We start from the raw sequence: 27,409 nt of genomic DNA on the forward strand, positions 1-27,409 counted from the left end.
AATAAGTGTAATAGACTTAAAATTCAAGATAACTGAATATTTTAACATCAAGCTATGCCATGCTGTTTGCTTGTACTACAGTACAGAATTTTGTAATTGCTTTATTTCTGGAGAGAATGACATGTGTCTGTACACTTATTTTACAATGATCAAATAAAGAAGTTATGAATACTATTCATATTGCTATCATAGAGCCAAAATATAATTATTTACAGATTTTACAATTTTCTACATAAAATTCAAACTCTGAAAAACTTTTTAACTCTTGAAAGCATGTACCTCTAGCCATATCCACTTTATTTTTCTTAGATGTATGCATCATACCACCTTAAATCACAAGCTTTCTAGTTCCATATGCCTCTGTGTTCTAGTGCTCCTAACCACACCTATTTCAGCATCTTCAGATACATGCAACCTAGTTTCAATAGTACCATTGACTACGTGCCCTCTCGCTCTTCTACCTGCATGTACTACAACAATCTTAGTTATATCAATCCTAGTACCCTTAATTATACATTCTTCATCACTATCAACTACATACACCCTAGTTTATTTGTTTAGAATTTCACACAAAGCTACAAAAGAGCTATCTGCACTAGCTGTCCCTAATTTAGCAGCATAAGACTAGAGAGAGGATAACTAGTCACCACCAACCAATAACTCCTGGGCTACTCTTTCACCAATAAATAGTGGAATTGACCATAACTTTATAAACAACCCCACAGCTGAAAGGGTGAGAATGTTTGGTATAATGGGGATTTGAAGCCATGGACTTCAGATTATGAGCTGAGTGCCCTAACCATCTGGTCCTGTTGAGCCCTACACCCTAGTAACCAATATCTTTAGCTAAGTTTACTCTAGTAAACTTAACTATGCTCCTCAACTACACGCACCTAGAATCCAGTATCTTTGTCACGTAAAAAAAATATTACCTTAGCTAATTGTAGTACTTTAATTACATGATCCACATCATTCAGGTATATTTTTTTTTAACTATGTATATCCTTATCTGTTGCACATCTTCTAAACAACGCAGGGCAATGCAAAAGACACACACCACCATGATATTCCTAAGTCATACTCTTACTATTATTTCTTCTAAACCACAATTGTGACTCTCTAAGTGCCTCTTTTTTTACTTAATATGTTATAACTAATTAGGATATCATAGCCTTGAAATAATGTGTCATGATATAAACAATGCATCTTTGGAAGAGCTGAAATTGTAGAACTTAGAACAATTACAGTTTTGTACTTTCTGGCTTTAATCAATTGATACATTAAGTTTTTTCTCAATCTACATTTAAACTACACTTTTTTCATATGTTAGACACCTCACCTTGTAAAATCTGTTTTTAAAGCACTTGTTCCAGCATACTGAATGCTACACACATCAGCATTGTCTGCCCACACTGAAAATAATCCAAAATATTAATCTAAAGACATTTAAAAAAAAAATGTTTATTGTTTGTTTATTGTTAAATGATTATTGTTTTCAATAATAAGCTTCCAACACAAGACAAAATAGACATACTTTAACAATATAAGAACATCATATAATGGAAACAAGAAGAAATACAATTTAATCCACATACTTACAGTTACTTCTAAAGAATAAAAATCCACCTAAGGTATTCCTTATTTATTAATGTAAAACAAAAAATGGCAAGCCAGACTGTCAGTTAAAAAAACCATACTGTCAAATGACACAATGTTATAGAGTATATGTGAAAATGAAAGGAAACGTGTAATAAATTTTATTCAGTAAAGATTTTTAAATGTAACTACACCACACTATCAAATCACTGTACAGCAACAATGCACAATCTATTTTAAGTTTCATTGTTAATAAGTAAATTTGTAGAAAGATATTAAAAACTTATTTTAAATAAAAGTTTCTCATGATCGTCATCATCATTGTAACATAGAATGTTTGTTATTAGTTTCTGCTATACTTATGACTTGTTTGTTCATGCAAAGTTTTATAGCTGAGGGAACAGGTTACAGTGCACCTCACTGTAACCCACATATGAAAACTATTTTTTTGTTGTAATAATCAATATTTTGTACTTGTCTATAACAACATGCAGTCATTCTAGGAAGAAAGAAATGAAAGGGTAATTTAAACTTACTTCATATTTTCCAACTATCCATTTTACTCTACACTGATTATTTTACTATAGCTAGTGTTAAAGGAAATGAGAGATAACATATTAAAAGTTTTAGTAACAACAAATACTCATTTACGATGCTGTACAAGTTACACAAATAGAATATGAAAACTGTAAGATGAAAAACATATTTGTATTCTTAAAATAAAAATCATCTTGCACTCAGACTAGTCAATCTGAGTCAGGCTAACTCAGTAAATTCCTCATAAATCTTTAGTATAAAAAGTTTGTAAAAAAATTCAATTTTTTTTTTTATGTACAACATATTCTTAATGTTTACTAAAATCTTACTATGTTTCATGAAAAACAACTTAATAGGTTTAGAAAAAAAAACAATATTGTTTACATAAGATTAAACAAAGCAAGAGAAAGTGATAAAGTTAAATATTTTGTAAAAGCAAAAAAAAACAAAAAAAAAACTAAATGCAGGATGATTCGAGGAAGCTCTAAACTTGGAAAAGGAAGTTAGGATAAATACGGCAAATAAACCAAATACCAAAAATTAATATAATTTAATCAATGACATAATGTTATAGTATTTATAAAACTGTTACATAGTTAGTATTAACTATACATAATAAGAGTTTGAACTAACAAGAGGGAAATCAGTTCAATAATACGTTAAACAAAAAATTAAAGTATAGACGTGAAAATTTTAAAACTTTGTAATATTATAAAAAAACTTAGTTAATAGTGAATATAATATTTAATTTCCCACAAAATTGAATTAATTTTGTACTTTAACTTAAGAGAAATCTTGTTAGTTAGACATGAGTGAGTTTACAATTTCTTTCCAAGAAGTTTTGTAAGGTTGAAGTAATATTATTTTACCAAATAAGCTGCTAGTAGTAACAACTATAATACAGCTTATTTGAAAATGGAAAGTTTACAACTTCAAAGCTGAATGTGTCAAAATGAAAAGTTTGGACTTGAATGTTTGATGAATAATGCTGATATCTACACATCTAGGTACTGAGTTTTCTTTCTTGGGACAGAACTCATTTGTGAATTGTAGTGTGTAAAGAAAACCTTGATGACTCAGTCTAAATATGCCATCAATACATCTGCAAGTGTAACTGATGTGCAAAGCTTTAATATAGTCCTTCTCACTAAGATCTATGCACAAAAAGCCCAGTTTAAATAAGTATAATTCCACAGTACATGAGATGACTTTTCAGAAACAATGATGGCCAAAATGAGTAAATAATACATAGATTGCACAAATTTCTTTAATGTAAAACAGTGATAATCTTTACAGAAAAACTGTAAGTTACTTTAATCATTACACAGTAGTAAAGAAACTTACCATTCCTGTACACAAATTCAAAGCTCACTTGATCTTCAATCCTCTGTCCATCTCTTAATATTCCTAATCTCTGAACAGAAAAAACACAGTAACACATTTTTTAATAATGATCAAGAGACAATTTCCACTTCTCCAGTAAAAAATAACTCGTTTACCCCCATTTAAAACAATGAATTTAAATATGTACTTACACAAGACAAAGTATTAGCAGCATAAAATACTCCCAGTTTTAACACATTTTTAATCATAATATTCATCTACACATATTTGTATTATCTTCAAATTACATAACTAATGCAGGTTTCAGTAGTTCTTAGAATGCATACTGTCATAAAATTGTTTGTTATGTAAAACAATTTTGAAGTACCAAGTATTTTATGGTCATTTTAACAGGCATAAAGAACTTCTTTGCCAAGAATGTGGGAATAGTTTACAAAAACCTTGTGATAATTAATTTCTGTGTTTTCCTAACAGTGCAAAAAAATGTATAACAATGCTAAAAATTAATACATAGGTAATGTGGTAGAAAATATGACATTAGAAACACTTTGATGGAATAGTTTTCATAAATCTGATGATCATAGTAAAATAATAATAATACTGTAAGTATAGAAAGCAACAACTAAACAACTACCTTTAACTGTTGGTCAAGACTTCTTCTCCCCAAAAGACTCTGAACAACGTTGGTTCGATCAAGACAGTCAACACAGTTGGTTCTAAATACTCCATCTTGTACACAAGCAACAGTGCCATCTTTTAGCATGTGAAAATATCTGCTTACACAAAATTAATAAATAAATTATGACTTGAAAGATGGATATCAGGCAAGAACAAACAAGTTGTCATTCAATTAATATTAATAAGTAAACCTAACAAAAAACAAGCCAACAAAATAATTCAAATGATAGCATATATTAATGAATAACAATTAGAACAATATGATTAGAAATACTAGGAATACATAAGAAAACTAAAACCTTGTAAGCACTATAGTAAATTGAGGAAGGCATTCTGATAACCAATTTCCTTATATTTTCCTCATAATATGGGTTTTGAAAATAAATTCCCCAAAATAAATTTTTTTTGGAGTTCAAATTTCAAAATATGGATCTATATAATATCATTGCTGTTTGTAGCCCTGAACTATGACTTGAATATATTTAGCTTAATTAATAAGTTAGTATTACAATAATTCCTTTGTATAACAAAAGATGATTATTTATCAAGTTTCCTCACTACTTAATCAAGTACTGAATATTTGAAAACAAAATTTTTAAGATATATGACAAAAAAAAAAAGAGAGAGATATAAAGAGAATGTAAGTACAATAGCATTTCTTTACAAAGCTTTTACTTAAACTAAGGATACACAAGCACATAAAACCTAAATCTTGAAACAACTGACTAACCCAAAGTCATCTTGCAATGCTGCTAACTTATCAATTAAAATTGACAAACGATCCCATCGCATCTTTCTGCACTCATGATGGAAATCAAAAGCTTCATACCTAGTAAGAAATGTATAACTGAATTAAAATTCATGCATTCCTTTGGTGCATCTTATTAAACATAAAGGACTTGCAAAGCTTCAATAAGCATACCTGAGAAAAAACTTTTACATACAATGTATTAGACTTTTCATAAAATAAATAAAATACCAATTTTTCTGATACTGTCAGGTCATCCCATAAGTAATGTCCACAAATTTAATACAGAAAGTGCATCATCATTTCTGTCTTTGTAGAAGGCTTTAATGACTAAAATACGTAGTAGGATGTGTATAAAAATGTTCAGACAAATAAAAGAAACTAACCCAACTCCACTTTTTCAGATCATTAATCAAATAAATCTTTATGAAGATGGATGTGTCTGAGAAGCACATTAGTCATATAATGCTTTATGAGTTTAAAAAAGGCAATAGTGCAGCAGAAACTACATGAAACATTCAAGGTGTTTATGGTGTGAAGTCTCTCAATGATAGGAAATGTCGAAGGTGGTTTCAGAAGTTTAGATCAGGTGACTACAGCTTAAGTGATGCACCATGTTCAGGTTGTCCTATTGAGTTTAATGATGGCATGATGCTGGCTGCACTTGATGAAAATTGTGCTGTTACAGTTGAAGAACTAGCACAGTTCACTGTCATCTGCAACAGCTTGGAAATGTGACAAAACTTGGAAAATGGGTCCTCCATGACTTGACAGAAGCCAACCCTAGAGCTAGAGGGACATTGTCAGTATGATCCACTTTGAGTTGTTGGTATTCATTGTAATGATTACATCAGACTTCTATTGTCAACAGTTAGAGCACTTGAATGTTGCACTGAAAGAAAAAGAGGCCTGCTTTGATCAATTGTAAAGGTGTTATGTTACATCACGATCATGCATCGCCCCATATACCAAGGATTACATCTGCAAAGATTGAAGAGCTATACTGGTAAACACTTCCACATTCTCCTTATTCTCCAGACCTTGCTCCATCTCTTCTGAAGTTTGCAGAACTATCTTGATGGAAAAGAGCTTGGAACACATGAAGATATCAAAACTACCATCCCTACATTCTTTTCCTCCAAACCCCAAGATTTTTATAGAAGTGGTATTGAGAAGCTTGTGAATCATTGGTAGGAAGTAAATGATAATAATGGAACATACATTATTGATTAAATAACATTAAAAGTATTTGAAATCCTTTCTCTTTTTATGAACCTAAAATTTGACATTACTTAACAAATGACTTGATACTTATTAATCAAAAACCTCTAAATGTCAAAGCATGTAATTCAATAAATTTAATTATGTAATTTTGATCATGTTATTGCCTCTGAAAGCAGAATTTGTTTGAAACCAATATATGCACACACACACACACACACACACATGTCTGTAAATTAAATATATGTACAATTAATAGTTTTCATTTATATTTTATCCCAGATTAGGTCTTAATGACCTTGCTGCAATTATAAGTTACTGAATTTATACAGAAAAAAAGAAATGTATTTCAAACTCAAATACACCAAGAAAGGAAAGAATGGTCCTTGAATACTCTTTGATTTTTAATGGCAGCATAGTATTTTACACACATACAAAAAAAAAAAGAAACATGCTGCTTTTGTTGTTAAATCTCTGAAATCACTAACTAGCCAATAAACTACAAAAATAATTTACTTACAACAATTATCTTGAAACCTGATACAAATACAAAAAGATAATTGAAAACAATGAAATTACAAGTATCAGGCAAAACAGTTAAATTTCACAGAGAATATTCTAAAGATTGTTGTTGTTTGTTTTTGATGTAGGCACATAAATTGAAAGGTATAATTCCTCCTGCATACCTCTACAGACTGCATTCTTACTTCTGACTCATACATAACATGTAATAGGAATACATAAGAATCACTGTATGTTAGTTATGCAACTAGAAAAAGGATATTTTACATTTACAACACATGCTTAGAACTATTATTTTTTGTCAGAAAAATCATGAAACATTCTTTCTGATAGTTGTTTTTTCTTCTGGGTATTTTTATTGGTTAAAAAAAAACATCAATGCAAAGAAGTATTACAATTAATGGCTTAGTTCTGCCACATCTTCCTAATTACAACTTGTCAAATTGCTTATACATATTGTTATTTTTTAATCATTTGTTCATTAGTATGATATTGTGTTATTATTGTTTTCAAAATTTTTTTAATAAATGGTGAAATTACAGTACATTTTAACACCAATATGATAATTAGATTTTGAACCACTATTAGTTTCATCCAAGAACAGCTTCCTAAGTTTAAAAACCAAGCTTTTATCAATTTTAATCCCAAATGTTACAATTCTAATAACAGGTAAGTAGAAATAATGATCATTTAAGTTGCACAGAACTACTGTACCAAGTAGGTCTATGGTACCTTTAACGTTTCTTTATTCACACTGTGCTTTAACGCACACTCGTACAACAATCAGTAGTCATATAATATTTAAATGTAATTAACTTACAACTGTGTTTTAGAAATTGTGAAAAGTCTTGTTTCACTATACATTAATGAACAATTTAAAACACATATATAACTTTATTATTTACTTTCAGTTATGTATAAAATATCAGTTTTATTTGGATTGTTGAGTCACATAACTTTTAAGGTTTCTATAAAAATTCCAGTTCAATGATGCAAGACAAACCTTGGTCGGTTTTGATGATCATCATTTGTATTAAATGGTACTTAACTAATTTCACTACTTTTCAAAACCCATAAGTCACCTTATGTTTGGATTCCCACCGAATCGAACAATTTCTGCAAAAGTCTTCGCCAAACATCCTTCAGCACCACTTTGGTCTACCTGCATACAAATATTAGAGAAACTTTGAGAAACACTTCTTACACTCATTTATAGTTATCAAACAGTTATTATATCTGTAAATAAAACCATAAAACTAGACTTACTTAAAAAAAGAAACATGTTTAGTGAAAAACTAGAAAAAATTTGGAAATGTATATACAAATAAAATATTTAATAATGTTTTTGTTTTGATATTATTAAACTTCAGTTGATATTGACAGAATGGCTTCTGCATCTCAAAAATAAATACAACACAGTAACATTCCTTATTTTTTCCTTTTTGAAATATATAATTAATTGCAATACAATAAGAATGAATAGTCTTGTTTTAAGAGTTTTTCATATAAATAATGGAAATTGAATCATACCAAATCTATTAAAACCTGTCTTCCATAATTAAATATCTGGTCGTCAAAGTGTTTGGAAAAACCATCAATCTGAAAGTAATGTAAAAGTATAAAAATAATGACAGGAAAACATACCAGAGTTTTGTTTTTTTTTAATTATGTAATGGTGGCTGGAATATATTATACATAATTACAAAAAAATGAAACTTGAGAGACTTTCTAAGGTTTTTATTTGTTTAACATTTCAGCTTTACTCTTTCATTTGGAACACACATTTTCTGTAATGAGCTCAATTACGAAACCATGTACAAGAGTGTATCTTCAATGTGGTCATTCTTATGATTATAAATGATGCATACTGAAAGAATATAATATAAACACTATTATTACACAAAGAAAGAAAGGAAATTTTATGAACATTGGGCAAATATAAACTTTGAAAGGCCCTATGGAATTCATGGTTATTTCATTTATATGCTAACATTTGTCCATCTGTTTAAAAAAAAAAATCATACCAGCAATCTTACAGACAAGTAATGTTATAAAAATAATGATAGTGAAACAAGTAGTTAATCTGTTTTAATAAACAACCATTCATATCCTTAACTTGAAAGTCAATTAAGAGAATATGAATAAAGACAGAGAAATAATTATACAGAAAACTGTCAAATATTTTATTGTTATAAAAGGTGTTAAGGATTTTTAATAGCAATAAAGTGAGAAAATACATTGAGTATTACAAGTTTGCATCACTGCACCAAAATCACTTATTACCCTTTATAGCTTGAACATAGTCATTAATATTTTGCAAGTTATTATTCAACAAACAAAGAATTTTTGTAATTCAGAATTATGTTTTAAAAATATAAAATAATGTAGTATACTAGCATGTGCCATTGGTTTTCATGCATTAAATGAGAACTTATGGTTGGAGTATGAGTTTATGAGATGCTGACATCTGAATATAGTTTTGAAAGATGTTACAAGTTTACTGATATGGAAGAGTTGATTATCATTCAGTAATGAATGAAAAGGCATACTTTGCTCCACAATGTCATTTATAGATTGTTTTAGACATTCTTATTTTCCTTAATTAGGTTTTGTTCCTATTTCTGTGTGAACTCCTTATGAATAGCTGAATATATTTATCACTTACAATTCACAGTTATAGGTTTTTAGTACAATAATGTTTTTAAACACAAAGTATGTTTATCAAAATCACATCTACACATTCCTTCATTTCACTACATGATCAGTAGTGACCACAACTATATATACTATTGCACAACTAAGCCAAACTTACATGGTTCTGATTGTTAATAACTTGAGGTGAAGGCTTTCGTTTCAGATTTGGCATCTGAGTCCAATACAAAGGAACTGATCCTCGAGTCTGAAAGAATAAAATACACTTGATTAAGAAAAAAATCTAGGCAAAGAAGTCTGGTGTACTTGATTAGAGGTCCTCTAGTGGGTTAGCAATAAGCTTATGGACTTACAATGCTAATATTTAGGAATTTAATGGACAGAATGCAGAGAGCCTATCATATAACATTGTGATAAGCCAAACTCAATGGGAGATTTTTGTGTAATGGAATTGATTTAAGATTTTGGACAGCATTTTAAACTGTTGAAATTAGTAATCTCAAATGTTGTCTAAAACTTCTATGGATGCAGTCAACTGTATACAGTTGAGTAAAATATGTACTGTCTAATACTATAAAAATAAACTTAGGATTATGGGTTCCTAAATTCTTCAAAACTGAGACCCTCCCCCTTTTGTAGACCTGAATAATTCTCTATATTTACTTTTATAAATTTTAATTTGTTATTATAAAATGAATATTTAGGTAAATGCTCACACAAGAATTGTTTTTAAGCCATTTGAAAAATTAAATAAATCTTAAATAAAACAACAATGCTAAAGGATGTTTACCTGTACAAAAGAACTTTTGCTGCCCTGAAACTCTACAATCTGTTCTGTCTCAATATAATTGGCAACATGACCTTCAGAGTCCAGGCCTCTCATAAAATATCGTGTGCCTGCACGTAAGCAACTTCTCCTTGAAATCAGACACCATGAAAATGTTTTCTGGTTGATAATACTAGTTTTAATTGCCACAACTTTTATCAGGCTTAAAGAAAACAACAAAATTGATGAAGACTTTTCAATTTTAAACTGAATATACAATTAAAATCTTTTGCTCTTACAGAGAAATATTTATATTTTTTAAGTACTGATGAGTTAAAAATTATCAGTTGAATGTTCAGTAATATGTCCTAATGTCCATTAACCCTTTCACAACTGGCTTGGTATAATATACACAAGTTTGTCTACATATCTGCAAACATTAACTACTTGCACTATAACTTTTGATACAGCATGTGTATCTTTAAAACATTTTGTAGTAAACTTTTAGTAAAGATAAGTATTTTGTGTGCAAAAAAATCAAATTGTCAACAAAATATTTCTTCCAACAATTTGTTTGTGAAAATAGGGGCTATTTCATTACTAATCTGAGTGCAAAGTGATTTCATTTTATGATTAGAAAACTATTCTTTGTCCAAAAAATCTCAAATATTATTTACATAACCTCAAATTTCCTGACTACATTTCAAATGTTTGTTTTGAGTAAAAGTTTATATTTTATGTTTTCTGTATTCTAACTATGTGGGATCTGTCACTTAACCATTCTTCTTAATAATCATAAAGAAATTAGGAAATAAAGATAAATTATGCTTTTCTTGTGCTGCTAGAATAACTACATATTGTAACACAAAAATACAAATGTTTAGTCAAAGTAGCTAAAATCTTATAACACTATATGTGAGCATATATATTTATTATTGTTTATCATATTGACCTTCCAGTCATGCCTACCTAATATTACACAGCTTGCATTGATGTGCTGCACATGAACTCAGGCTATGAATTCAGTAATATAAAACTGACCTTTAATTTTCCTGTCTTGGCTGTGTTTTAGTGGACTAGTATTTTGTAATATACAGTCTCATTTCAATTATTATATGCAATATGTATGTATAAAGATTATTACTATTTTGAAATAAGTTATTAAAACTTATTTTTCTTGAAACACTGAACAATAAATCATGAAGTAAAGCAAACTTTTATCTTTTCTCATTACAACCTTTGTACTTGGTGAAGTGGAGGATATTAAACAAAATTATTTTGTTAGGTTTTATATATACAGTTGAATGACCAAAAAAATCACAAATAACTACACTGATATCACAGAATCTTACCATAGTTTATAAAATGTAGTAACCACAGAATCTCACCATAATTTATAAAGTGTAGTAATCACAGAATCTCACCATAATTTATAAAGTGTAGTAATCACAGAATCTCACCATAATTTATAAATTGTAATAATCACAGAATCTTACTATAATTTATAAAGTGTAGTAATTAAGATTTTTTTTTTAGGTTTTATAAAATATGAAACTTCAAGCAGGTAAAAGACACAATGTACCTCCTTATAAACTTGGATTGAAAGAAAGGTGTAGCATTTTCAAAGATTAAAATGTCAGAAAAAACCATTATAGGGACATTCCAAGCTGTTTATTGGTTATTCATGTCATATACTGTAGTAAGAGTATATAAGAGACCATTTCAAAAAATGGAAAGAGTTGAATAGGGTCACAGTGTTTAATTCAGTACATGAGCCATATTTCAGCAAAATAAAAAAATATGAGGTTCTTATTTTATATTCTCGCTTGTCAATATTACTAATTTGAGTTTTTACAAACAAAGGATATTTTAAACAGTGCTGCATCACCATAACCACGACTCACTAAAACCTATAGTCGTGTTATTGTAATATTTATTTTTAAATTAAGAAATTAACTCGTATGTATTATTACAGCTTGAATTATAATCTACAATTTGATTCCAAACTTACTGATATAAATTCATAAAACAGTAGTTCAATAAACTTTTGAATGCAAGTCAACAAATGCAATGACATGGCCTTACAGCTCTGACCCTTTGCAAAAAAGGGTTAGGTATTAAAAGGTGCTACAAAATCATCTTGATGCTCTTAATGTTATTCTTTGTTATACAACTTTATAAACACCAAATATTCAGTAAATTAGAATCAATACAAATGAAGTAGAGCTATTTTTTAATAGATAAATATCTTGAGGTATATAAAGACCATAATTCTGACTATTACCAGAACTCTGATAAAACAAATCCTGGTTTAGTTTTTTCAGTTTATTTGATTTCTCATAGTTTAAAGATCACTTTCTGAACTTTTGGAGATTTATAAAACTATGAATGCATACATTAGAAAGGTTTTTCATCTTTTTTATTTAATTTACATTTCTTGTCAACAACAAAACATTCAGCAAAGAAGGATACATCCATGAATAACAGGAAGCCAGTAGCGATGAAGCTGAAAAAAATAAAATAAAAATATTTAAATTAAATAATCTTAATACAGTATGAATAAAAAATATGAGCACAAACAAAATCAGAATAATAATAAATACATTCATGTTATTAAAATATTTTTTTAATCAAAACAAGTCTAAAATATATCCCCAATTCGTTTTAATTACAGTTTAACATTACATATATAAAATGCATTTATTTTTCCAATAAAATAAGTGATAGCTTTAAAATTTAAAAATATTTCTTTACATGTTTACATAAAAGTCAATATACTAATATAAACAAAAAATTTCAAATCAATGAAGTATTATTTCCATTTTCACACCAAAATATTTTACAAATATTGACTGAATTGACTTATCATAATGAAGAGTAAACAAATTATTTGGTAAAATGGTCTGGAAATAAACATGCTACATGAATGTCATACCTCTGGCTGAGCCAAGAAATCTCTCATTAAGTGATTGTTCCACACAAACCTCTGGTCAGCCTGTAAAAGTTTTTCCACAGTTGAATTTCAGAAAGTTTTAAACATAATTTAACACTAAACTTTTTAAAAAATATGGTTTAAATTTCATATGATAACAAAATCTGTATTGATATTTAAATGATGTTAAAAATAATTAAGAAATATCAACAATAATATTGTAGAAAAGTCACAATATCCAGTACAGCACTATGTTTCTAATAGCAAGTTATTTTAATTAACTCTTTCATAGTGACTGGGACACACATTTCCCAGTGTTCTCAACCTCCTCAAACTGCAACAAGGACAAATGTTTCCCATTGTTATTCAGAATCACTGCACATGACGTATTTGCGCGTTTTTCTTATAGCAAAGCCACATCAGGCTATCTACTGAGTCCACATAATGTATGGAAGTAAAATGAGTTGTAAAGTATTTATTAGCATCCCACCTAATGTTAATATACGACTTCCCTCAACGTTTCCACAGCTGTCTTTCAGAACTGTGTGGCAACCATGCCTGCACCACTAGAAAAGTGACTAGTAACCCTAATTAATATTTAAATACGTCTGACTCTGGTAACTTAGAATACAGTGAAAGTGAATCAAGTGGTGTTTAAATGCATGATGATGAAGAGACAGTGAGAGAAGAGGATGTAAGCTTTCCATCTAGTGATGACAGTCACGATGATGAACTTGGACCCAGCAGAGGAAGGTGGAAACAGCATCAACAATGGGAAACACTTATCCCAGTTGCAGTGTGAAGGGGCAGGAGCACTGAAAAATATATATTCCAGCAGCAGTGAATGGGTCAAATACTTATTATAAAACAAAGTTTCCCTTTCAAACAAATATAAACTTAAACTTACTCTTTCAAAAAGAGGCATTTGCAGGAACTCAGGGCTTGTATTATAAAGCCTTTGTAGTGTATGTGTCACATCATATGTAGCAGAAAAATAAAAGTAAGCAGTGTTTAGAACAGACTGCACTAGAGACAGATAGACCTTGTTGTGCTGAGCCTGTAACAATATGAACCACATTTTCAATAACTTTTAAACAGTGAATGCACATACTACAATAACTTCAATTATATGTTCAACCTAATCTTTTAGATAGTGAATTTGTACAAGTTTTTTATCTGATCAGTTTCTGTCCAACTTACTATCAACTTTCTAGGGAAGGCCATTTAATCAAATGCATAATTCTCTCTACCTTCTTGCTTATCCACTAATAAAACCAGTACACAAATTGCTATCCTAACATGTAGTAATCAAACCACTGGATATGCTTAAAATATATCAAATCTTCAAAATCTAACTAGGAAACACTAATACTTCTACTAATGTTGAAATTATATATGATTTACAATACCAGAAGATACAATCTGTGTACTCTATTTGCAAATACATTTAGACATACTAATATATTAACAATAAGTTAAAAAAGAAAACTTCACCTTTGAAACAAATACTCATTTTAGAATCTGATTACCAAATAAAATGTAGCTATTATCAAACTTCATGTGTTACTCATAATCATTACTCCATAAGTCTTAAATATTTTCTTTGGAGAATTAAAAATACTGGCCAACAAACAACTTCCAACAACGGTACTCAAAAGTACTTATGAGTGTAAAACATTTTAAACAATCCTTCGTACATATTCTAAGAAATATACTCGCATTACTGAATTTAATATTTTTCTCAGCTCAACATACTTGTTCTTCAGTAAGATGTAGCAGTGTTCTAGAATATGATAGGATTTCTGTTTCTTCTACTCTCCATATACTTTGACCATTGATTTCTCCAACCTTAGACTTCTTAGTAATTACAACAAGATATGGTCCTGAAGAATGAAAAATATGATGCAACATTTAAGAACAGTGAAGAAAAACTAATTTTATGAAATTTTAATGTTGCCATGATACAAACCTTTAAAAAAGTTCTGATCTCAAAAACTAGATGACATTCACTAAGTATACGACAACAACAAATAATGTTCAATCTCAGGTTTTAGAAAATTTTATATATTACCTACTTCATTAGACTTTTGGTTCCTAAACCAATGTAAGACTTTGCTATTGTAACCTTCCTGATAACAGATCATTAACTTTGACCAAAGATGCTGCAACTTTTCTAAAGTTATTCTTCATAGGAAATCAATCATGTGAAGAAAAATATCACAGAGAGATATGATTTATACACTTTTATGCTATACTAAAATGAGTTTCAATTACATTAATCACCTATGCACCATTAAAAAGTTGGAAAGGAAAAAAAGCAGGAAAATAACCAAAGATGAAATGCCAAAAAGTTTTGCAATAGAATGTAGTTGTGGATTAAATTCATCAGATAGAAAGATCCTAAAAAAATAAAATATCCATAACTATCATACTTAATCTATTTTGAAAGATAAGCATTTCACAGTGGATGATATAAAAGATACGACAAACACAACAGATTGTACATGGTATTAACTGCTTTTTTGTGTCTACACATAGCAGATATTGTATGATGCTAACTACCTCTTGTGACAAATAGCAAAGTTATACATTTAGCATAATATAAAAAAATTTCACTGTGAGGCAGAAAATTATTGTAACCTTTAAGCACAATATTTCATTTTAGAAACCAGACTGTGTCATAATGATTTCCTTAGCAATTAACACAAATCTGTTCATATAAGTGCAGTAAATGCATACAGACAACACATTTACAAAAGTTTCAATTTCACTTACTAAAAATGTTCATATGTTGCTAAAATTACAAAAGAACAATAAAAATATCTGAGTTGACAGTCACCGAGAACAATTCCTTAACCTTTTTTTTTTTTTTATAATGCTTGCAACTCTCTTTGAACAACCACGATTATTTTCATGTACCTTTTTGGTACTTATACCTAAATATGATACATATTTTTTGAAAGCTCATCTGACCAATAGGAACATTGAAAGTTACAACAATATTTTCACATCCAATGTAGCTTGTTATCAGTGCTATGCACATTAACAGAAACTACATTAAATCCCTTTTCACAAGAAATGCATAAAAGTTTTTAAATATCTTTTGCTTTAAATTGTAAACTTTTTTTTAGACATAATATACAAGAGTTAAGAAATTCTGATAAAAACACAAAACACAACTCTTAGATAATTAAAATATCAATAACTGATCTTAAAATGTAAAAGAAAGTGCTTGGTGACCAAAGTATGTCATGTTCTCATAAAGAAACACCAGTAGTTGGGAACAAGTTAATCAGAAAAACACACACAAAACAAATCTACATAATATAATGAGTAAAATAGACATCTATACAGTTAACAACACAACCAATTCTTTATGATACATAATTCAGTAAGTTTACATCTTTTGGCAAAATATTTTGGTTTCTTACAAGACATTACTAACATAACTTGCTGAAGGCTACTCAAATAGGAAAGACAGGTTGATATGTTCACTGTACGTGTGAGAGGTTAATAAAGTTTGAAAGAAACCTATCAAAAAACATTTGGGTTCTGTGTGTGAGTGTATCTACACATAAAACTCTCAACCTTTAAAATAACTGTTAATTTTATTTAGGGGGCATAGTGTGCTCTGGATGAGCTGTTGAATTTCAGCATGTTAAACCAACGGTCTGTGCAACCCTACCCTCTTATGGGGCTTGTCATGCGTATACCAGTGACTCGTGGTGTAACAGATGGCATGTCGTCTTAAACCCCATGAAATTGCAAGCAATCTCTCTCCACAGAAAAGTCAATAAGTACAGGAAAAAATTTAATAGTATAAAACTTAACCTCAATAACACAGATATCATCTTCACAAAGTTCATCACTTTTTCAGGCCTCTCCATGACTCAAAATGTATCTTGGACATAACATTTTCAGAAAACTTCTACCCAAGCAAGTAATAGAATTTTCTTTCTCAAATGCATTAGTGGCCCTAACAAAGGTTGCTCTCCCAAAATCATTCTTGCCATATACAAAGCATTCATTAGACCACTGTTTGAATATGGTAATGCAGTTACGTGCAACATGACTGAAAAACAATATACAATACTACAGAACCTCCAAACCTGCACCATCAAGATCGCTTTCTGCCTTCTCAATTACAATCCCATATCATACCTTAACTCAGCTCTTACCAATCCAAGATAGGTTCATCAAACTTGCTGATCACTACTTCACAAAAGCTAAAGACAGAAATCTCAAAACACACCAATTATTCCAACTAGCAGACACACCTCAAGCCAGGGCAAAGTACACATCACTACTGAACTGGATTACCAACCACACTGATCCATATCAGCTCATTTATATGTCATTTATGTCTTACATTTCAGGTTGGGCACTTGGTGGGTAGATTTTTGGCACCCATCCAGCGAAAGTGGTTTTCTCCAGGTACTCTGGTTTCCCCCACATCTAAATTCTTACCATTTGATTTATAGATCCCTGGTACCCCAGCCCTGAAAGGACTTCTGTCTTCTCTTTATCTGTTTTTTTTACCATTCCCCTCTGTCACTCTCTCCCATGCTACCCTCTCTTTTCCCCTATCCCCTTTTTTTCTTCTTTTTTAGTTATTTTATTTATTATAATCCTTTTTTTTTTTCTTTCTTCTTCCTCTCATTCTTTACTTATGTCTCCGGTTCCTTTGAAAACACGACCTACTGCAGCCTGGATCTCCCTGCTCTACAGCATATTCTCCAGTTTTTTGAAATACTTGTAATCAGATGTAATTCATCCTCATTAAATAGCCCAGCTTTCCTGCTCCTCAGCTTTCCTATTTTCTCAGTTTTCTTCGACATAAACAATTCAAGTTGTTTCGCCTTAGTTTTCTACCTTACCCTTCAAGACACATTTAACCCTTTAACGCGTGTGGGGCTGAAAAGAAACAAAAGTTTCTGAGTGTTCCTGATTTGCCTTTGAGGTTTCCTCCTCAAAGGTCTTCAAAACCTAAACAACTACCACATTTTAATAATAATAATAATATTTAAAGAAATGAAAGAGAAAACTACTTGAGACAGTTCTGGACATTGTAACTTAATATTACTTTGTTATGCAAGTTCTATCATCATTTTGTTATATTCAAATTGTTGTTTTAATAAATGATTAATGTAAATAATATTCAGACCATTTCTGTGTTTGTTGTGTCCAAGTCAGCTTGATGACATCTGTATTGAACAAAACATTGATAATGAACATGGTGAATGTATTATGGATGAAATATTATTATACACTTCTTTTTCTTAAAAACTAAAGGACTGAATAGAGAATGGAGTGATAAAAATACAATAGGCCTAACATTAATATCACTACTAAATATTTTTGTGAATGTGAATCAAATGTGATACATGTAATTTTTAGTTAATAGAAATCATAGGTTGCACTATATTTTCAAAAATGTATACTGTGTTACAGAAACTATAATCATTTTTTGGTAAGTAAGGATGTAGTGCCATTTGTGAATGTTGTTAACCTTCAGTTAAAGACAATAAGTTCCCAATAACAGCAATAATGGGGAGTAGAGAATATTGTAAACTCCCATTAATATGCCTATTGTTCCAAACTATCATCCCACAGTGTTTGGTTGAGATTGGCCCAGTGTACTAGAAGTAGTTAAATAATGGACAAATAGACAGACACACAGAGTTTAGTGCTTTATATACAAGTGTTTACTTTTATCAAAAAAGTTTAGTAATCATCAGTTTATATATTTCTTTCTTTCTTCTTTTTTGTCTTTATATGAAGCATTTATATTTGGTTTGCAGGGAAGTGCTTACAGTTTTACTTGAACTAGTGAATGGGTCTGGGACTATATATATAGCATGTTAGATTACATCTCACATAGCAGAAAATGTTTGAATATTTTACTCTTTTTTTTTTAATGAACATTTAGATGACATGAAAAAAATTAACTTGAGTTAAGAGAATGTTGTTTATCATCCACCTTGTGACTTAGATACAAATTTATAATCATTATGATTCTACAGAAAACATTTGAAGTTCTATTGCTTTACATTAAACTAAGTTAAGTACACAAACAATTTTTAGTTAGGTTTGTTTGTTTTGTTAAGAAAAAAGCTACACACTTAACTATCTGTGCTGTGCCCACCAAATATACTGAAACTCAGTTTTTTAGCATTATAAGCCTCTTGACTTACCACTGAGCCCATTACACATACAGCCATAGCTCCTTAAAATGAGTCCAACATGTCCTTGTGTTAACTTAAAGCAAGTTCATTATGCTCAAAGTTTCATACATTACATTCAAAACTTGACTGTTGATAGTGAAAATAATTTACTCAATAACATGCTCAAATTTTTAAATTTTGAGTTTCATTTCTTATTTCATTCTACCTGAAAGTAGATTAATAACTCCCATGATTCCACAGACTGGCTTACTGGTTGCATGTAAAGGAATTTGGTCCTTGTGTACTGAAAGAGAAAAACACATTAGAAGTCAAATCATAAACAGAAGATATTCTGTATATCTTATGTTATGAAATAAAGCATTAAAGATTATGTAGAAAAGTATTTTAGACATAAATATATATACAAGTTTATTATTTATTTTTTACAACTTGGGAACAGTAGACTAGAAATAAATGTAAAAATTGTTTTGTTCTTCAAGTACTTAAAAAGATACACATTTTATAACCTGTTTCTACTAAAATAGTTGACTAAAATGGTCTTAATAAAGATAAGGTGGAATTGTTTTAGAAGGTTTTCACCTTCAAATGTGAGGCATCAGTCAGAAAAAAATACTGATATCAAAGTAAAAAACACATTTTGCATGAATTATTTTAGCGATATTTTGTACAAGTTGTTATAATGTTTTTTGAAATTGTGCCCTCAAGAAATTAGCAGAATTCTCTATGAAAACCAGTTACATTACAGTAAACAAGTGATTGTATTGCAAGACACTTCACAGAAGCATGAGAACTTTTCATGAATTTCTAGTTTTATTTTGCTAAAATATAAAAAAAATTAAATATGAAATAATACTTTGAAAATTAAATAAACTTATGATTTTTAATAAAATATGCTAGTGTTTGTGTTCCATAAGAAAGATACATCCTATTCTTTTAATTATGTTACTTTAATTAACAGTAATGGTTAAAATGTTTAGCACATTTTGATTATGTTAAATTTTCTTGTTATTATATTTTTATTTCAAAGATTATTTTGCATTTTTACTTACTATACAGATTTACAACTAATCTAAGCCTTTTAATCTGCTTGAATTTTGTGAGATATTGTTGGGATTACTGTTGAAAATATCACAAATAGCAAGGGTACCCAAGTGAGTAAACAATGGATTTTAAACTTTTTAAGCAAGAAACTAAGAAGAGCATATTTAATTAACTCTACATAATTCACTATTAGTTATGATCTATGTAGGCAACTTGGTTTAATCATAGTTAATACTTAATAATTCAAAGGAAGAAATGTTCTCATCAGGTTGAATTTATATCTCAACTTAAAATCCTAATGCGAAAATGGCTGGTATGGGTATTAACACTTTTATTGATAAGGTTAACCTGAAGATGACCTAGGAAGGTCAAAACGTTCTCTGCTTATCAATAAAAGTGTTAATACCCATACCAGCCATTCTGAGATACATTTTTATTTCAAGTGGGTTTCTCATCATCAAGAAGGACATATTAGATTATCTTTAAAGCAATATATATGTCAAAATGGCTCGTTTGGGTTGAGAAAATATTTTACGTAGAGGAGCCAACAACGTTTCGACCTTCTTCAGTCATCGTCAGGTTCACAAAGAAAGAGGTAACTGACCGGAAGCTGACCACATGTTTGAAAGGGGTTGTGTAACTGAGTGTTGGAATATAGAGGGCAGTGTTAGATGTTTGAGTATATAATTTTATATTATTTATTTTATTATTTTTAATATAGGTATAAAAGTATTCCTTTGTATTGGTTTATTTTGAGTTTAAGTTGTTGTATAAGTAAGGCTTCTTTAATTTTGCATTTGTTTATGTTTGTTTCTTTATTTAGTATTTAAGTGTTTACTAGAGACAAAATAAAAACAATACTTCACTAACATCAATAAGTTTCCTCCACAAACCATAGAAAACATTATACGCACACACCTAGACAGAAAGCAAAATCAACCAACAAAAGTAAATATATCTCATGAATCAAAAAATCACGAAACCATATGCTGCTGCATACTATATATTCCTGACATCAGCAGAAAGATAACCAACTTTTGGCAAAAACTAGTAACAAAATATGACATTCCAGTTAATACCAAATTTATTCAAAAACCAGGCACAAAACTGAGGTCAATACTATGTAAAAACTACACTGACAAACACAACACCAACATTATTTATAAAATACAATGTGATAACTGCCACGACTTCTATATTGGAGAAACAAGTAGAAAAATGGAAACCAGATTCAAAGAACATAAAAAGTCACCTTCACACGTTTTCGAACACTGCAAGTCAAATAAACACAACCATAGAAAACACTCAAATACTAAATAAAAAAACAAACATAAACAAATGCAAAATTAAAGAAGCCTTACTTATACAACAACTTAAACCCAAATTAAACCAATACAAAGGAACACCTTTACACCAATATTAAAGATAATAAAATAAATCATATAAAATTAAATATTCAAACATCTAACACTGCCCAATACATTCCAACACTTAGTTACACAACCCCATTTTAAACATGTGGTCAGCTTCCGGTCAGTTACCTCTTTCTTTCTTTGTGAACCTGACGATGACCGAAGAAGGTTGAAACGTTGTTTGCTCCTCAACGTAAAATATTTTATCAACCCAAACGAGCCGTTTTTTACAAGTGGGTTTTCTCGACATTACTGATTATCTTTAAAGCAAATGTTTCTTAACCAAACATTGCTTTCTGCTTCATATACATTTGTTAGGCATAATAACAGACAATTATACACTGAAAATCATGTAACAATTCTTTGTCTGATGAGGTAATTAAAAGTTTGGAGCTTAATGTTGTGTTAAGACAAATCAACAGTAATAAACAAATTGGTGATAAATAAATTAGTGCTAATATTTTTTACTGTAATTCTTATGGGTTGTGAAAAATAAAATTCATGAAAAATTACACTTCAATAACTTAATGAAGTTCACATAATAATAGCTACTGTTAAGCACCTTATTTGCATAAACAGTCTCTCTGTGTCTTCAGAAGTAGGTATAAGTATAGTGTGTGGTTAATATATTATTCTTTACTTTACCCAGAAGTTTTGACAAAAGAAAAAGACTGAAAAAATCTGAAAGGTTACCAAACAAAGTACATCTTATAATTTCTTTTTTTTTACCTTGGAGAGAAATTTCTCTTGACACACGATCTATAACAAGTACTTCACTTCGGGATATCTGGGGTTCCAGGAAAAATTTATCAGTTGTAATGTATCTGAAAAATTTATGATCAGCATCTATGGATAAAAACTCAAAAATATATCACAAAAATAAAACTTTTTTTCTAATCAATTAGTAGTAAGTAACTTAATAATCAATATCAACTGGAATAAACCAACAACTCACCTAAATAAGTAGTTACACAAAATATTTTTATTAAGATGTTTGCCTTATGTATTAGCAACATATGTGCATAATGGGAGACTTGAGTAGGTTTCATAAATTTTAATATTATGTATATGCTCTGCAATTTACTAGATAAATATTTCTTGCAGAATGTACATAATATATTTTAAGTTGTCACTACCAATACTCGGGCTTAGAAATATATTATCTCATTTTGCAAGTTCATTATAATTATAGTTTCATTCCCATTGAGGTTCCTCATGAATTCTCCCATTCCTGTTGTGTTTACCATATCTGAAGACAATCAGTATCTTTAAAATTAAGTTTCCAATGGTGGAAGTGCAGGGACAACTTTGAAGGAACAAATGATTCTTTGTTATCTATAGTTATGTCATACATCCCTCTTGCAATGAAATGAAACAGATGGTTAGTAAAAGCATAAGATATGATGCATATATAACAAAGTTATAATTTTTGTGTAATAAAAATGTATTTCTGACAGGTATTGACCTCTTGTCAGACGATTAGCTTCTCCCATTTTGTGCTGCTCTCTATATAGCAAACTTTTTTATGATGCATGCCACAAGCCTTCCACACACATACTGGAATAAAAAATTTGAACATGCCTCTCATGCATCATCTCTCACATGTGACCTCCTCTATGCACTACTACCAAATACTTCAAAATTTGGCAGAAGGCATAAGCACTGAAAGATTATGGAGAAGAGAGTGGGAAGTACCTATTGGAAATAAATTTTCAGATTAGGAAAATTATAACTTCCAATACAGTACTCCTTTTTTCTCACAATATTAGCTAGAATCTCATATTGAAAAAGAGGAAGGATTAATGTGAGGGAAGAATAGATGTATCTGTTGAAAGCATCTGAAGGATTTCTGTGGAGAAGACAAACAGATCAAATGATCAGAAGAAAGACACTGCATCACTTACGAAACAAGTATCTCCTCACCATGACCAACTAAGAACATAGTGGAAAAGAAAAATAGCATATTCAAGTGCAAGAGGATAAGTCAAGAAAGTATCCCAATCAGATAAATATGGAAACACAATTCCACAGAGGTAAAGCGTGAAATGAAGGATATGTTCCATGATGTAGAATGGCTAGGGTGAGGCAGACAATACTTGGTAAGTCAAATACATTCAAAACCTTTTAACTAAGTACTGATATGTACTCAATAGCCTGTTGTGTGAGGAGGTCTTGCATCACTATGGATGAACACTGATGTGATTATCTATAGTGATGTGACAAGAGATTCTGAGGAGGAGGAAAGGAAAAAGGTGTGTGGGACAAGGGAGGAGAGTTCCAATTGGATTTGAATCCATTACGTGGTCACTGGAATCTTTGTTGGTGTACAATGTATCATCATTAAAAGTGACAAACAATGGCACTGTGAAAAGAAGAAACAGGCAGCAAGGACTGGGAAGGATCTTAAGACAGGAATCGATGCCACAGTCAGTTCCAACTGAGACAAATGGATCATTAGGTGACAAAGAGTAGAATGTTCTTTTACCAAAGCTACTCTTGACTCCAAAGACTCTGGGATCATGCCAGATACAAAACATCTCAAAAATGGAGCCATCTGAAGGTCCTATGAATAAGGATGTGGGTGCCTAGCCCATGACAATATTGAATCATGACCCAAAAGGTCACAGCAACTGTTTGCAGGCAAGAGCTGAAAATGACAGGCAGGCCAATACAGAAGTAAGAAGGGAAAGGACATTTCCAGGAAACACCTCAGAGTTCCTGTGATGAGCCTTAGACAGAAGATGGATTGAGAAGTGGTACCACAAAAGAATTGTCATAATAAGACAAAGTTGGGAATATTCAGCATTGGTAAGATGAATGGGAAATTCAGGTGTCATCCCACAAACAGGCAAAACTGAACCCAAAAATTATTAGTCCAGATATGAATAGTCTGCCTTATGATAAGAGAAGACAGACTGAAGTCCACTGGGGACAAGGCATACTAACACAGTCACCTAACTGGGAAGCAAAATGTTCAGTTTAACCTGATTATCAGGGGACAGGGAAAAAATTAAAGAAGGCTTGATGGAGAATCATGAAACAGAAAGGAAATGGATCATAGGAAATAGGAGCAATAGAAAAAATCACATGCTTGAGAAATGAAGTATGTAAAAGCCGACAATGGCCTACAAGAATCCTCATATAGGGTTTGGAAAGGCATGGCAAAATTCAGGGGGAGAAACAAATGATTGAAATCCTAGTCAGTCTGGCCATACTCAAAAGACTCTGAAGGAAGAGGGGCAACAAGAAGAGACAAAGATTGTCCCATATAATGCTCAATCTCTCCAAAAATAAAGGCTGATAAATCCCCCATTGGGTCACCTACACCTGGGGCCTGAATTATGGTATCATATGAATAAGATGAGATGAAAGTGGTATCATTTACTTCGGAATACATGCTTGATACCAAACAAACAAAAGAAATTTTTGCAGCAAAACACATAAATTAAACACTTTTGAAAATAAAGTGAAAATATTCTTGAAATAAAAGTAAGTTAAATTACATTAAATCACTTTAACAAACAAAATGAAAGTCATCTGAAAACAAGCACTATCAAATGAGAAGCGATGGTTTGGTAGTAACATACAGAGAAAGTCACACACATAATGTGATAGTAGTGTTCTCCTGTTGGTGGAAAGATGATGTATGAGAGACGTGTTGGAAATTCTAATAGGGTGAGTACTGAAGGCTTGTGACATGCATTATATAAAAATCTGCCTATAAAGGGCAGCACAAAACATGAAAAGCTGATCTTGTGAGAAGAGAGAAATACCATACTGGAATATCAATTATTAAGTGGACTTCTATAATAAAACCAGCTGCACCATACAAAGGTGTGCCATAAATTCTTATATACATATTAAATTATAAAATCTAAGGCAATTTTTTAGCCTCATAGGTATAGATAAAAGTTTTGAAGTTCAACTGGTATATTATTAACAAAACAAATTGGGATGTAAAATGTGCAATTTGAAAATAATTTTTCAACATTTCTGACTCTCAACCTATCTAACTGTATTATGCCTAATAAATTTTATCATAAGCTAGCAAAAGGCACAATGAGCTTATGTAATAAGTACTACTACTTGAAGCACCTATTTTTACCGAGTCTATAGTTTCCATAGTAGTAAAGTTCTAGTATTAGTATTTATAAATATTTAACAGATTTAAACTAACAAGTACGACAGAAAAAAATCTGTGAAATAATAGGAAAATTAAAATTGATTAAAAAAAGGAAGTAAAGAAATCCAGAAAGCCTTGTGCCAAATAGCAAGCTCATTATCGTAAAATTCACAGCAAGGATATTTATAAGTGAGCATAAAGGTAAATGGAGAATTGGGCCTTTGAAGGATGTTAAAAATTACGAGATGGCTGAGCTTTTAAAAGTTCCCTTTGTTTTAAAAAAAACAAGGATGACAGCTGTATTTCTGATCCTAAGCATCCTATGGTAAATACTGGAATTGATATGAATCATGTAGATATTAGTTCCTTAGTGACTAAAAAGTGAAACTTCTAGATTAAAAATAAATAAAGCACCAGAGCCAGATTATATTTTCCCTAGAGTTTTAAAGTAGGTCCAAAATCAGGTATGCTGAATCTTTCACTTCTGGTGGGTTATGACTACTGAAGAAATGCTTATGTTTGCCACTTTTCGAAGATCGTGGTAAGAGTTTCCTTAGTAATTATAAACCAATTAGTCTTATTTCTAGAATATGGAATATTTCACAGTGTGACAGAAGAGCTTTGCAAAATCATCTACTGAAATTTGTTATAAAGGAAAATAAATATAGATTCACTGAAATAAATTGGTACTCTTTCCTTACTAATCTTTTAATTATCTTCTAGGATGTTTGTTATTATTTCAATGAAGGAATTTTGCACTTAGCAACAACTAAACAAAGAATACAGAAATACCTTAACAAGGTAGGTATAATTTGTTTCAGATGATAATTTGCAAATACAGCATTAATACTAATATTTCTATATAATTCAGAAATACCTTAACAAGGTAGGTATAATTTGTTTCATATGACAATTTGCAAATACAGTAAAACTAATTATTTATACAAAGAGGGTATTTCTACTTTGAAAATTTCTTAGGTGGAAGGGAGCAAAGAAATTATTATTATTAATGAAAACGAATAAAAACTGAATGTTAGAAATTAATGGAAATGGAATGCCTCAAGGATAAGTGCTTGGATTACCTTTTATTGTTTACATTAGGACCATAATAACTTAATATGCAAATTAATAAAGTGTACAGATGACAGCTGTTTTGATATTAAAGTACTAGTGCTACAGCATTTTGAATAAATGTGTTAGCTGAACAAATATTTGGCATATTACTTTTTTCAGTTTATTTACTAACGAGTTAAAGATAATGCATCTGGGTTATAATAATGTTGATCAGACGTTTAGTGCTGACGTGAACACACTTAAAGTTAATAACAGAATCACTGAGACTTTAGTTAGCTTTCAAGCTAATAGTAACCGTGTGATTAGCTTATAACAAAAAACAACTTACAGGAGGAGGTCGTCGTACACGTCAAGCTCAGTTGATACTCCTATATTAGACATATCTGAAATTATCCCCGTTCTTCTTCTTTCTTAAATATACATATATAAATTTTGTAAACTTACTTCAGTTAAAAGACAGATTATCAAAACTTCATATATAAGATTGATATATGCATTGCAATTCGTACGATAGCATCCTGACACGGAACATTCTTCTTATGAGTATAAGTACAGCGCTATCTCACGGCTACTTCTGC

The 27,409-nt window shown here is 30.3% G+C and overlaps 1 protein-coding gene across 2 annotated transcripts in view; it reads right to left on the minus strand.

Annotated features, from left to right (window-relative positions):
* The window catches only part of LOC143236842 (phosphatidylinositol-3-phosphatase SAC1-B-like), a 38,488-nt gene extending 11,079 nt beyond the window's left edge, over positions 1-27,409 (minus strand). For both annotated transcript variants that reach the window (XM_076475459.1, XM_076475458.1), the window contains exons 1-15: positions 27,160-27,409; positions 22,364-22,458; positions 19,387-19,464; positions 14,752-14,879; positions 13,904-14,053; positions 13,000-13,059; positions 12,537-12,570; positions 10,089-10,276; positions 9,459-9,545; positions 8,177-8,245; positions 7,729-7,808; positions 4,886-4,984; positions 4,112-4,250; positions 3,478-3,547; positions 1,340-1,412 (exon numbers count right to left, since the gene is read on the minus strand). In XM_076475459.1, the coding sequence (XP_076331574.1) occupies positions 1,340-1,412; positions 3,478-3,547; positions 4,112-4,250; positions 4,886-4,984; positions 7,729-7,808; positions 8,177-8,245; positions 9,459-9,545; positions 10,089-10,276; positions 12,537-12,570; positions 13,000-13,059; positions 13,904-14,053; positions 14,752-14,879; positions 19,387-19,464; positions 22,364-22,458; positions 27,160-27,212 (1,403 nt within the window). In that variant the 5' untranslated portion in view covers positions 27,213-27,409. The remainder of the gene's footprint in view (positions 1-1,339; positions 1,413-3,477; positions 3,548-4,111; positions 4,251-4,885; positions 4,985-7,728; positions 7,809-8,176; positions 8,246-9,458; positions 9,546-10,088; positions 10,277-12,536; positions 12,571-12,999; positions 13,060-13,903; positions 14,054-14,751; positions 14,880-19,386; positions 19,465-22,363; positions 22,459-27,159) is intronic.

Source organism: Tachypleus tridentatus, chromosome 13 (assembly GCF_004210375.1).
Source record: "Tachypleus tridentatus isolate NWPU-2018 chromosome 13, ASM421037v1, whole genome shotgun sequence".
Taxonomy (NCBI): domain Eukaryota; kingdom Metazoa; phylum Arthropoda; class Merostomata; order Xiphosura; family Limulidae; genus Tachypleus; species Tachypleus tridentatus.